The 13,020-nt window shown below is 44.3% G+C and overlaps 1 protein-coding gene across 1 annotated transcript in view; it reads left to right on the forward strand.

The window, feature by feature from the left end:
* Window positions 1-3,549, forward strand: part of lepr (leptin receptor) — a gene marked incomplete at both ends in the record, with an annotated part of 31,607 nt that extends 28,058 nt beyond the window's left edge. Inside the window, 3 exons of the mRNA XM_080006758.1 lie at window positions 2,675-2,784; window positions 3,193-3,290; window positions 3,392-3,549. Coding sequence (XP_079862884.1) covers window positions 2,675-2,784; window positions 3,193-3,290; window positions 3,392-3,549 — 366 coding nt within the window. The remainder of the gene's footprint in view (window positions 1-2,674; window positions 2,785-3,192; window positions 3,291-3,391) is intronic.
* Window positions 3,550-13,020: the final 9,471 nt, after the last annotated feature.

Below are 13,020 nucleotides of genomic sequence, written 5' to 3' on the forward strand. Positions count from 1 at the left end.
AAACGGAAACGCAAGAAAGCCTGTCGCCAACTGTGAGCTATGGCACTGCCTAACAAAGACATCCACCTGCAAAGGATTTTGTTGGTTTTCCACCTGCATAGGGTTCTGTACTCTGTCCTGTGGTGTAGTTCGGCAAGATGTCACCAGATGCCACCAATGTAAAACACTTTGACCGATGGACACATTTATGGACTACAAACGTAGCTTTCAAAGATGCTGCTATTTCTAAGTGAGATGAGGTGAAGGGAGAAACGTGGGCACAAGCTTATAACATCCATAGGCATAATTTATTTATTTACAAGGCCTTAAAGACCCGATCGCTGCCTGCTGCCCTGCCATGATGTGCTAGCTCCGGTTGAGGAGGGTCAACCTGCTGGGAAATAAGAAAACCAGATGGGAAATAGGTGTGCTAAAAAAATAATAATAATGCTTTATTCGTTCATTCCTTTGGTTCTCTATGAGATGGACGTCAAATGGGGAAAGCGGTGGTCGCACACTTGTGGAAGTGATGTAAATGTAGTGGAGGATGCAGGTTTAGCGCTGAGAAGAAGCTCCATGTATCTCAATGGCAACTGGGAAGATGTTTGTATCTTAGGTGCCTGGTAAAGGAAGGCCTGTCTCCAACCCGGAGCTGGAAAACAATCCGTCCATCCGTTTGGAACTTTCCCCGGGCCAGCGGCGAGAGGGGTGGATGGGATTTAGAGCCAAGCCTTGTCTTGCTTTTGGTGTCCCGCAAATTCTTTAAAAAGGTGACGTTGGAGGAAACATCTGAGGTTTCCCTTCCCTTCCATTCGCTGCTGGTGTATTGTATAAGATTGTCTTTGGTCTTTAAAAAGTACAATATTGAATATATTGAAGAGACACATGACGGGTGCTTTTTGGACTCCTACTTTTTATTTATGAGCCTACCCTCCAAAAAAAGGGAGGTCTCTTTGTATTGTGTTGTACTGTGTTTGAAGCTTTAAAAGCTGTATTTGTTTCAGTTTGTGAGAAATGTGCCATTGTTTTTTTCCTGTATTTGCCATTTATAGTGGAAAACTTTTGAATGGTGTGAAACCAACGACAGCTGAATGTCCATTTGAATCCAGTGGATCGGAGGATAAACAGGAAATGCTGAGGACATTACTGGGCATCATTTAAATTTTAATTGTTTATTGAAATGTATTGTCTATTTTGATTGTTAGAAAATTAAGTATCCACGCTGAACGGTTGTGATCTATTGATGGAAGACCACAAGACCCCGTTTTTATTTTTTTTAAGAACACTCCTACGATTTTATGACCATAGACATAAAAAAAAAAAAGAAAGACAAACCAGAAAAAAAGACTGAGGTGCAGTTTCACCACACACTGACACCAGTTTTGTGATCTTGTGAGGGTAATATCGACGATTTTACAGCACAACAAGGTACGAATGGTCCTGATGCGATGCTCATTTTGCTCAATAGAAGGAACGAAGAACATCTCGTTTAATATTCCCATTCCGAGGCCAGCTCTAATAATCTTTTTTTTGCGTGTGTGAAGATTAGATCAGAGGAAAAAAAAAAAGGTCTCCAATTTCGCACCTGCAGAGACAGAAGAAAACACGGCCGAACCGATCTGAAAGGCTGGGGGGGGGGGGGAGTGCCTTTCACTTTCTCTGAACGTGAATCCATGTGGAGTCTGTGGGATGTGGAGCGAAGGGAGACTCATCCCACCATATGACTATTTTTGTCCACTCCTCAGAGGTCCGGGCTTGCTCCAGGCCTCGCGTACAAGCTCGTTCCAAATTCCAGCTTTGTGAACGCGACATTACAACATGTCATCTCAGACTGGCTCACGGAGGTTCTGCATTTTTCTCAATGTGATTGAGTTACTTTGACAAACTTTAGCTATATCTGTTCCACCAGCCACATAGCACAAATAAAATATAAAAACATCGTTGTTAATTAAAATACGATTATTTGTGTCCCTCAGTTTTGTTTTGCCTGTCACATCAACTTACTGATCCAAAACATGAAAAAAAAAACATGAAAACATGAAAACATGGAACAACCGGAGTCCAAGGGGTCAGGGAACCGACGAGTGCTGGGAAGGATTGGGAGGCACAGGAGGGAGTCGGAGGCAGGCCCTCATTTTTTAAAACTGATGAACCGTTGCTTGAAGTGATTAGATGTTCCTCCCTGTTATATATCAATCGGGGATCCAGCCCATTCAGGAAAAATTCTCCTTGAGTTTTGAAATCCTAAACTATTTGAAACAGGAGAACAGCGGAAGCTACGAGCAGGGTTCACGTCTCGTTTGAACCGGTATTTGTCACGAACAACCATACGAAGCAGAGATGAGTGAAACCCTACCAGATTGCAAGTGGTCCTGCTTGACTGACATACCGCTCTTCGTAAAACAAAATGAACGAGATGAGATTAACATGAAGACGCTTTGTGACGTCATCATGCGATTTACTATACAGTGTAAATGTGCAGGTTCTTATTCAGTTTGCACGTGTCAAGTGTACGGTGTAGACGGTCGTGGTTCGACTTTACCAACTATCGTCCTATTTCGTATAAGCTCCGCCCTTTAAGGCTGTCGCCAGTGGGTTTTATTCCCTGAAATATTTTAATCCACGCCCACCTACGGACGCACCTTGCGTATGAATAGCGGGTGCGACCTTCAATCGGCTCCCATTTTTTCTTCAGCCACGCGGCAACATTCAACAGAAGAAAGAAATGACTTCGCCGAGCGGGGTTGACGTGTGTCCAGTGTGCGAGACAGCATACGCCCAGAGCTACTACCCGCGCCCCACGCTGTGAGTCCTGCATCGGACCTTCTACAAGCACCTTCCTCTGGCGGAGAAGCAGCGCAGGGCCGACGCTTTTGCGGCTGTGGCCGATTCAGAGGAAGAAGTTCCTGCCCAGGACCACTAACCCCTGAACGAAGCGCTCGACCTCTTCCACGCCGGGCCGGGGTCCACGGAACCTCCATGCGGGTCGCCCCCTGCCGGATGTACGCTCGACTTTCGCTGAGGTCCCCATCCCGGCGTCAACATCCCTGCCAGCTGGAGGCTCCCTCCTCCGGGAGCTCCCTGGAGTAGTAGAGAGGGCGGCAGGGTATAAAAACCTCGCCGTTCCTCCGGCGCAAGCCCCACTTCCACCGTACGACATGGGCCCAGATGGGCTGACGCAACCCCGTCTAGCCCCGTTTCCCCGCCATCAAGGCGTACCAGTTTGGGGGAGACGGCTGAGCCCGAGGAGCTGAACCCTCCAGCCTCCCCCTACGCGCGCATCACCAAGGTGAAAGACTTTACGGGGCACGGTTTTCCTCCCGTCCCTCCGTTGTATCCATGCCTGGTGTCGGTATCGGGGGTGAGAACATGCCCAGATATTCCGACCGGTCTCACCAATGCGCCTTCCAAGCCTCAGTGGCAGCGAACAACGTCGTGCTGCTGGCGTATTCCATGACAAAGGTGGCCGCCGAACCCGAGCTCGGCAAAGCCGCCAGCGCCACCCTAGACCCGATTGCCTCAGTTGCAGTCTCCACCGCCCCGCATTGCGGCATGGCAGCTGCTGATTGACCGGAACGCCTGGCTGCACCTCTCCTCCTCCATCCCATGACTCCATGAAAAAGGAGATCCTGGACGGCCCTATCGAGCCGGACGGCTTCTTCGAGCCCCACCTCCAATCACTGGTGGAGCACATGCAGAGAACGACGGAAGAAGTGGAGAAGATCCGACGGCATGTGGCCCGGTCGCAGCGTGGGGCGCGCCCTCTCTACCGGTCGCTGCCGGCAGCCACATCCCGCCCTTCTGCCCCTGCTCCTCCTGCCCCTGCTCCTCCTGCCCCTGCTCTTTGGGAAATGCTCTGTATGTAAACTGTATTGATATAAAACACAAACATCAACTTAACAGCTGTCCTCCTGCTGAAACTCAGTCTGTCGACACAGCTGTTGTACATTTGTCCCCCACACCGTGTGAGCCGGCGTCCATTACCGCCTCGGTTAATAGGCAGCACGGGTTCATGGCACCTAAGCGGCGGTTTTCCCCTCCCATTAAGTCAAATCTCCCACACACACACCTCACTACAAGCCTTGCGTGGACAGCGCACACGAGGCGCCAGCGCTCGGCCTCTCCTCTCGTCACCCTCCGGTGTGTGAGAGGATGAGCGCCCCCCAGCGTCACGTTTAGGAGCACCGCCCTCCCAAATGGCGACTTATCTACGTCGGTGTCCCAGCCCATCACTCCCCTGCTCCCGCTCCTGCTCCTGCTCCCTGAGTCCGGCTTCCCCGCCTGGTCGTCAGTCTCCTGTCTTCCCCGTCACAGTCCTGATCCCCTGTCTGTTGCCCGTTCCCTTGGACCCTGGCGCCCTGCCGGTTTCCCTGGACCCTCATTCCCTGGTTTTCACCCCCTGTGGTGTTCCCTAACCGTGGGTCTGCAACTGGGTTCTCATCCTGACCACCCCCTATTTGACGGAATGAGGCCCATCCTCGATCTATCGCCGCTCAACAAAGCGTCCATGGAAAGGAGGGCCCCTCCAAACGCCGACGATAAGACAGGTGCTGGAAGGTGTTCACCGGGGGAACTGGTTCGGTTCCACAGACCCGAAAGACGCACGTTTCCGCGTCTCCATCACTATGAAGCACAGGAAGTCCCTGCGCTTCTTGTTCCATTGAATCAAATACCAGCACAACCGGCTCGGTAATCCCTCGGCCCCACGCACCTTTTCCGCGTGTGTCGAAACGGCTCCGCTCGGGGCTCGTCGCTACGGACGAGGACACCGGTGACGCACCTTTCGAGTCTGGGTTTCGCCATCAACTGGAAAAAGAGCTCCCCTCCTCCCTCCTCCCTCCTCCCTCCTCCCTCCCAGCTCGTCGTGTGGGATCAAACGGGTTCGGCGAAACAGCGGTGGATCCGTTTGCCGCGCGCGGAAACGCACGGCGCGCTCTCCGCTTCCCACTGCGCCCGCGGGACGTTTCCTCCGCTGGGCGTGGACGCGTTTGCGCGCCGGCCGTGGCCCAGGGTACCCCTTCACGCTTTCCCACCGGTCCCGTTGGTTCCACGGTTTCCAGGACCGGGTGGTAGAGGAAACGGCTGGAGGCCATTCTGATGGCCCCGGAGCGCACGGGCGCGTCAGGGTTCCCACACCTGCAGAGTGCGAATGGGATAATAGAGAAATATCTGCAGCCCTGATAGATTTGTATATTATTTGTTTCTCTTTTTAGTTTACATATTTTTTATTTTATTTATTCTGTGTTTTAAGGTAAAGCCATGAGAATGCACTTAAAACTAAATTCAGCATTATTGTTATTATTATTATTATTATTATTATCATTTGGTGTGTGTGTATCGTGATAATTATCTATTGTGAATCAATACAAAAAAAATATCGTGAAAACATTTTTGCCCATATGGTCCAGCCCTATTTCATGGAAAATAAACTTTTTGAAAATGTGACTCAAATGTTATTCAAAGAAAAAGGCAGCACTAATTATGTAAATTCAACCACTACTGTAAACCTCCGTAATATACACCGCGTTCGAAATTATTATGCAAGTGATATTTTTGTCTGGTTTTCCTAAAAAATCGACGCAAATGACAGTCAGCATAATTTCAAGTCATCAAGCGTTAGGGTATAATTCGAATGTTATTGAACAAACCTCCCAATGATAACAGTATTTTTTTCAAAAATAAAAAACTCAAAATGCACTGTTCCAGATTATTATGCACAACAGCGTTTCAAAACATTTTATAGGTTGTAAAGAACTGAAAATGGTCATTTGTTGAATGTGCAGCATTAGGAGGTCATATTTACTGAAATCAAAAGCTATTTCAATCAAAAACATCTTAACAGGACAAGTTACATGTGGACATAGGAGCCTTCTTTGATATCACCTTCACTATTATTGCATCAGTTGAACTTGTGAGTTTTTGGAGAGTTTCTGCTTGAATTTCTTTGCAGGATGTCAGAACAGCCTCCCAGAGCTGCTGTTTTGATGCCAACTGCCTCCCACCCTCATAGATCTTTTGCTTGAGGATGCTCCAAAGGTTCTCTATAGGGTTGAGGTCAGGGGAGGATGGGGGCCACACCATGAGTTTCTCTCCTTTTATGCCCATAGCAGCTAATGACACAGAGGTATTCTTTGCAGCATGAGGTGGTGCATTGTCAGGCATGAAGATGATTTTGCTACGGAAGGCACGGTTCTTCTTTTTGTACCAGGGAAGAAAGTGCTCAGTCACAAACTCTATATACTTTGCCGAGGTCATTTTCACACCTTCAGGGGCCCCAATGGGCCCTACCAGCTCTCCCCCCATGATTCCGGCCCAAAACATGACTCCGCCACCTCCTTGCTGATGTGGCAGCCTTGTTGGGACCTGGTGGCCATCCACCAACCATCCACTACTCCATCCATCTGCACCATCCAGGGTTGCACGGCACTCATCAGTAAACAAGACTGTTTGAAAATGAGTCTTCATGTATTTCGGGGCTCACTGCAACCGTTTCTGCTTGTGAGCATTGGTTAGAGGTGGCCCAATAGTAGGTTTATGCACAACTGCAAGCCTCTGGAGGATCCTACACCTTGAGGTTCTTTGAGGTACACGGGACTCCAGAGGCACCAGCAGCTTCAAATACCCGTTTGCTGCTTTGTAACGGCATTTTAGCAGCTGCTCTCTTAATCCCATGAATTAGTCTGGCAGAAACCTTCCTCAATGTGCCTTTATCTACACAAACCCATCTGTGCTCTGAATCAGCCACAAATCGTTTCACAGTACGATGATCAGGCTTAAGTTTTCATGAAATATCTAATGTTTTCATACCTCGTCCAAGGCATTGCACTATTTGAGGCTTTTCGGCAGCAGAGAGATCCTTTTTCTTTCCCATATTGCTTGAAACCTGTGGCCTGCTTAATAATGTAATAGTTTTCCTTTATTTGGGCTCACCTGGCAAACTAATTATCACAGGTGTCTGAGATTGTTTTCAGTGATCCAAAGAGCCCTGAGACACAATACCATCCATGAGTTTAATAGAAAAACAAAAAATGTAATGTTTATGACACTTAAATCCAATTTTAATAATAATTTGGAACGGGGCGTATGAATGCATGTATACATGCGTAATATAAACCTGCGTAAATACGTCATTATTGATGCACACAAGACCTAAGGTCACCTATAGTCACTAAGACTCCACATGTACTTACACACAACAAGGTAAGTTATAACAATGACAACGTTTGGTTTAAAGTAGAAAATAAAGGGTTGTTTAAAAGAAACGTCATGTACAAACAATTTCCTACAGCTAAACCTAGCAGATTTAAATGAAAAGACAGAAAGTGGTAACTATTGACAAGTTCTTCCCTGATAATTCTAGTGCCAAATGAATGTTAAAGTTCCATACATGTTGTCTGCATTACAATATAGACAAATAATCTAATCTAACATGTTTCCAACCAGTTGATATTGTACAGGAAGTGTTAGGTGTTAGTGTAAGTCTGTTCAATTGATATTTTATCTTCGTGGTCCACATTACTTTGCCGGATTAATGAAAAATACATTAAAAAGTAGTCCACAAAAACTTGTCACCATGTCGATTACAATCCACTGGAATGTGCGACTGAGTGATGCGTTCAAGATCCAGCGAGGGGTCGGAAAAATAGAAGCCGAGCAATGGTAATCACTCACAGGAATATTTTATGGAAATGTAACTTACTGAAAATGTAATCCAAGGAAAAGTCCACAGATACATTTTGCAAATTAGACTGTTATCATAAATCTACGTGAACACTACATAATTGACGTATACGAGACACAGCACCAGCTACCGCATGGTGCGTTGTGGGCCACTCTGTGCTGTGGATTGTGATTGTGGTTGGCTAGGTGGGCCCCCTAGAGGCTGGGTCCGTGTGGTTTCTGGTATGCTGCGATCCGGCGTCCGTGCCTGGTGCCCGTGGCCCAGGTTCTGCGCCTGCGTCTCGTGCCCGCACGTGGGGGTGGTTTTATGTGTGCGCCTCAGGGGTGCAGGGTCTCCTCGCTCACTCCAGGACTGGGCTATGCTCCTCGGGGCCGGCCGTGGGTGTTGCTCCGCAGGCTTCCGGCTTCTCTGGGGGCTGGGGATTGTTCTGTGGCTACAGGGCGGAGAGCTCGGGGCTTTCCTGCGGTTGTGGGGGTGTCTATACAGCCGCGGGCCTCAGGGGGGGCTTCGGGGCCTTTTCCACTGCTTGGAGGCGCTACGATATAATACCGACCTCATACACCAGAACCAATTGGGACAAGTCCCGTACACGCGTGCACACGCACACATACACATACAAATACACATACACATACACATACACATACACATAAGGACAAAGTCATCACAGGCAAACACACCCCAACACCCTCCTGGTTACATCCCTCTCCTTTTCTCTCTGATTTTCTGCCTTGACTATGACAGGAAGAAGCCCCGTGCCCAATTGCTGTTACAGTTTTCCTGGACTTAATTAACTCTGTTTTGTCGATACATGTTGTCATCTGATGTTTCTACGTTCATGTTTTTCCATGTTCATGTTGTTGTTCGGTTCCATGTTTATTAGTCCCACCTGTGGTGGTTCTCCCCCTCTTGGAGTAGTGATCAGTTGTTTAAAGGCCAAAACATGGTAAGATCGTTCTCCGAAGAGGGGGATTGGTGGCGGTTCATAAAAATATAAAAAGTTAAAGATCCAAGAAAGTTGTCTGCGTTACATTATAGACAAGTAATCTATCCAATTGTACATTATTAACAGAAAAAAAACAATGAAGTGATTACAACAAACATGTATTTACTGTATATATTTTATGAAATGTTATTGTTATGTAAAAGTAATTACAAAAGTTGTTTTTGTTATCGTTGCAGATGCCAAAAAACAGCCAAAAACTCTTCAGACAATAAAGAAGCCATTATCCTCAAGGTGAGTCACAATATTAAAAAAAAAAAATACTAAAGAAAAATACTGTTGAGGAAAAAAAAAAATCACAGATGGAAAAACTTTTGAGGTAAGGTTTTCCATTATGGTCAATGTTTTACGTCTGGTTGAAATGGAAAATCGTTCAAAGATAATGCCATGAAAGTTGGATTTGTGAAATGACACGGACGTAGCTCCATTATGTTTATAAGTTCAGTATATTTCGCTGCATTGAAACAAAAAATGGGCACCTAAAACGTGCCTAAAATGAATAATCTGGACCCCGTGTATTGATTATTTTGTCCAGCTGTTTTGGAGCACTGTTAATTAAAGCAATTATCCGTCTTGTAATTTCTTGTCCAAATTTACAAATCACTTTACTTTACAACTTACAAACAAAATTCGGACTGTAAGCTCAGCTGTTTAGAACTGTCATTTAGAACTGACCTACAGTATCTCATATGACACAAATGATGTCACTTTAGAACTTAAAATCAATGGTTGACGTCTTGCTGAAATGGGAATGCTTCGTACGTAATGTCATGAAAGTTTGATTCGTGGAATTACATGAATGTAACAACCGGATGTTTGTAAGTTCAGTAAATTGATGCGTTTCACAAAAAAACCCCCAAATTGTCGGATTCAACGGATAAACTGGACCCCGAGTTCGCTGCCTGCAGCTATATTTATTATGGTTATTGTTTATTTGTTTATTATCCCTTTTCTACAAAATCTATAAACCCACTAACTCAAATGTAAGTGAATTTTTAAGTTGTTCTCAGATTTGAACATCTTCTACCTGTACGTTTTTAAACTGGCCACTGGAGGGCGCCCCATTCCACATCAAATCTTCTAGATAGTAAATATTGTGTGTGTGCTCATACCATTTATTCTGTTTTTAATAAAGGAAACAGCATCAGTTGTTGTTGTTGTTGTTGTTGTTGTATTTGTAATGTGTGCAGGTTAGGCTACACGTGTCTGAATTAACTTTTATGTTTACTTTTAATTCATTTGTTTTTGGTTTGGCATCCGTCTTCTCCCGTTTTAAATATAATGTCTTTACTTTGTACTGTATATTTAGAGACAAGTATAGTATATAATAAATATATTTTATTTCCAATCTTTGTTCTGGTTCCCCCTGGTTGTTCTCTGGTGTCGTTTTTGCCTCTTACAGAACAAAGATAAAATACCCTGGAACAAAATTATATTCTTGAACTACAGATTCAAACTATATACTCCTAATTTTATTCCAATTGCCCTTACTGTCTTTGTTTTGCATGCATTCATTGAAAATATCCTTTCCCGAGTACATTGGAATACAGCTCAACTCGTGTATTTGGGGGTTAGTGGAAGTGTTTCTATGCTGCAGCCACCACCGTCCACGCGCAGTTAACCACTCTGGAAAGCTGTGTCCTGTGATGCCCTTCACTGTTTACCTCTTTTTTTGCCATAGAAGGACATGCAGTCGTGTAGCGCTTCTACTTGGCACATCGATGCTCTCTGTGGCCATGCAAGTCTCAGATACGGAAACGGGCAAAAAGGAAAAGAGAGGGAGAGCGACACGTGAAAGAAAAGCTGAGTTAATGTTCACTCACATTAACAAGGGCCAGTTAATGGAATGTTGCTGAAAATATGTACTAGATTGTATAAAAACATCCACTGATTGGAGCAGGTTTCCTACGACGCTACTCCATAGCGATCAGAATTTCTTATTTTTTTGTTTTCTTTACAACTGTTGTCCTTTAATGTCAAAAAATGGGCCCCAAAATCTTTGAGGGCCCCCTAAACTCTTTTTTTTTTTTTTTTGCTGTAAACAGGATTTGGAACAGGAGGGGGGGGGGGGGGGGGGGGGCTCCTGGAAACATAGAGGCAATGTTTTTACCCCCCCCCCCCTCAACAGGAAGAGGCTATTGTCCCTAGTCAAATATTTGATTATATGCATTTTTCTCTCACATTTCCTCCTTTTGTTCCTACTGGAACAACACATACAGGAAAATGCAATAATGCTAAAATTTCATATAATTTAGGCAAAGGGGCCAGAATATAACATGTAAATTGGATACAATACAATTATACTGCAGAGATATCCTTCAATTAAATCTTATTGGAATCTACTGGGAAAACACACATCTAATACTACATTCAACGATATGAACTCATAACCAAATATCCCAGATATAATTCAAGGACATCTCCACCTCAAATTTGACAAACCTCTCCTCATATCTGACTAGAGAAGAGTAAGACCAGTAAGGGTTATCTACACTATACTATGACAACGCCTAAGACTTTAGCCCATCGTCGTACAGAGGAAAACCCTGTGTGAAGCCATCTCATAATTCTAACTAGAAAACAAAAAATCACGAATCACATTATGAAATAAACAAAATAAATATAGGTTGATTCCACTTATACATAATGCTATGCAGATTAATCAATGGTTATCACTCAATAATGACAACAACAAAATTCATTGTGAACACAATGACTAACACATCCTATAAGTAGGGATAAACATAATTAGACAAACATCTAATATACGTATGCATTTCTTGGCGAAGAAATGCATACGTATAACAGATCACAGTAGAAAACAAACCAACAACCAACCTCGAAACACAAACCCAAAACTAAAAGAGAAAACAAACAACACAAAATGGAAAAACCCAAACCAACAACAGGTATATGCAAATATATAGCAACAATAAAACGGGAGCAATTGCAACAAAACGAATGATCGTTACACAACAAATAAATGATGTGCCTAAAAATAACACGTTGTATATGGTTATCAGAAAAAAAAGCTAGCCCTTGACGTCCAGTAAAAGCCAATGGGAAACCCAGGAAGTCCTTTTGATGGAAGGGCAGAGGAAATAGATGAACATATAACAAGGTGGGGAGTGGCCAGGCATAATCAAATGCGGAGCAGCAGTCCACGCTCGTATCCACGTTGGTCGTTTTGCCACCTTAACTGCCGCTGCGGTGCTGCGGAGGATCTGGGATGGTCCCAGGAATCCGGCAGAGTTCCAGCTTTTCCCTCCGGAAGCCGCGGAACACCACCCAGTCACCTGGTCGGAGGTCGTGTGGTGGTCCTTCAAGTAGGATGGGTAGTGTTGCTTTGACCTGGGCACATAGGCGTCAACACTTGGGTTAGAGACATACATTATGACACCATTGTTTGGTCCAGGTCCAAGAATGTAAAATAGGGTACGCGGAATAATTCTGTGACTCCCCAAACAGTCACGTTGAATATCCGACTACAGACTCAGACTCAAAAATGTATGCATGCACCCGAGTGCATATCAATCACATCATATATATAATGCTGGGCATGTTATGGCCTCACTCATTTGTAGAGCGATTGTCTTTGATCTGATCTCTTTGTCAGTCGTCCAGGTCGTCCCAATCAGAAGCAGCCACGTCTACACTGGTCAAAACTGCGGTCAGTGGATTCCTGCTTAAAACTGCGGAAATAAAACACCGAATAGACGGGTTGGTTAATGCATCAGTACATAATTACAAGATATTTTCAAGTTTAAACTACAAATTTTTGAATGTCCGAATTTAAAGAAACATTGAAACGGCCAACGTATTTCACATTTATTTAAGTCTTTCAATTTCTAGTAGGCGAACGTACACAATCCATTACCTTTCTTGTGTACAAAACAAAACAATTATTCCTCTTTGTTAAACTACTTGTTAAGTGTTATAGTGTATATCAACATCTACCTTATTCAATTTCAAATCGGGATTACTACTAGAGTAAGACTAAAGTAAAAATAAAATAATTACATTAATAATGTTGTTCGATTATACTTAAACAATCACAAGCCTTACTGAGAAAAAAAAAAACATTGAAAGGTAACCAGTAAGGATTTGAAACGTACAAACACAGTTGTATATCACACCAATACGAACAATTCACTCATGCAATATCATGAACTAATGTATAGTGTTTAATCTATACTATTTAGTTATTTATCATATCCTTTGATTTAGAATGACCAATTTACTCATGCTCTGTGCCATTGTGTCAGTTTGTTACTGCTGTAACACTGCAGACTTCCCCTGTGTGGGGTAGATAAAGGATTATCTTATCTCAACCAGCAGATGACTTTGACCCAAGAAC

This window comes from Zeus faber, assembly GCF_960531495.2.
Source record: "Zeus faber genome assembly, chromosome: 1".
Classification (NCBI taxonomy): Eukaryota; Metazoa; Chordata; class Actinopteri; order Zeiformes; family Zeidae; genus Zeus; species Zeus faber.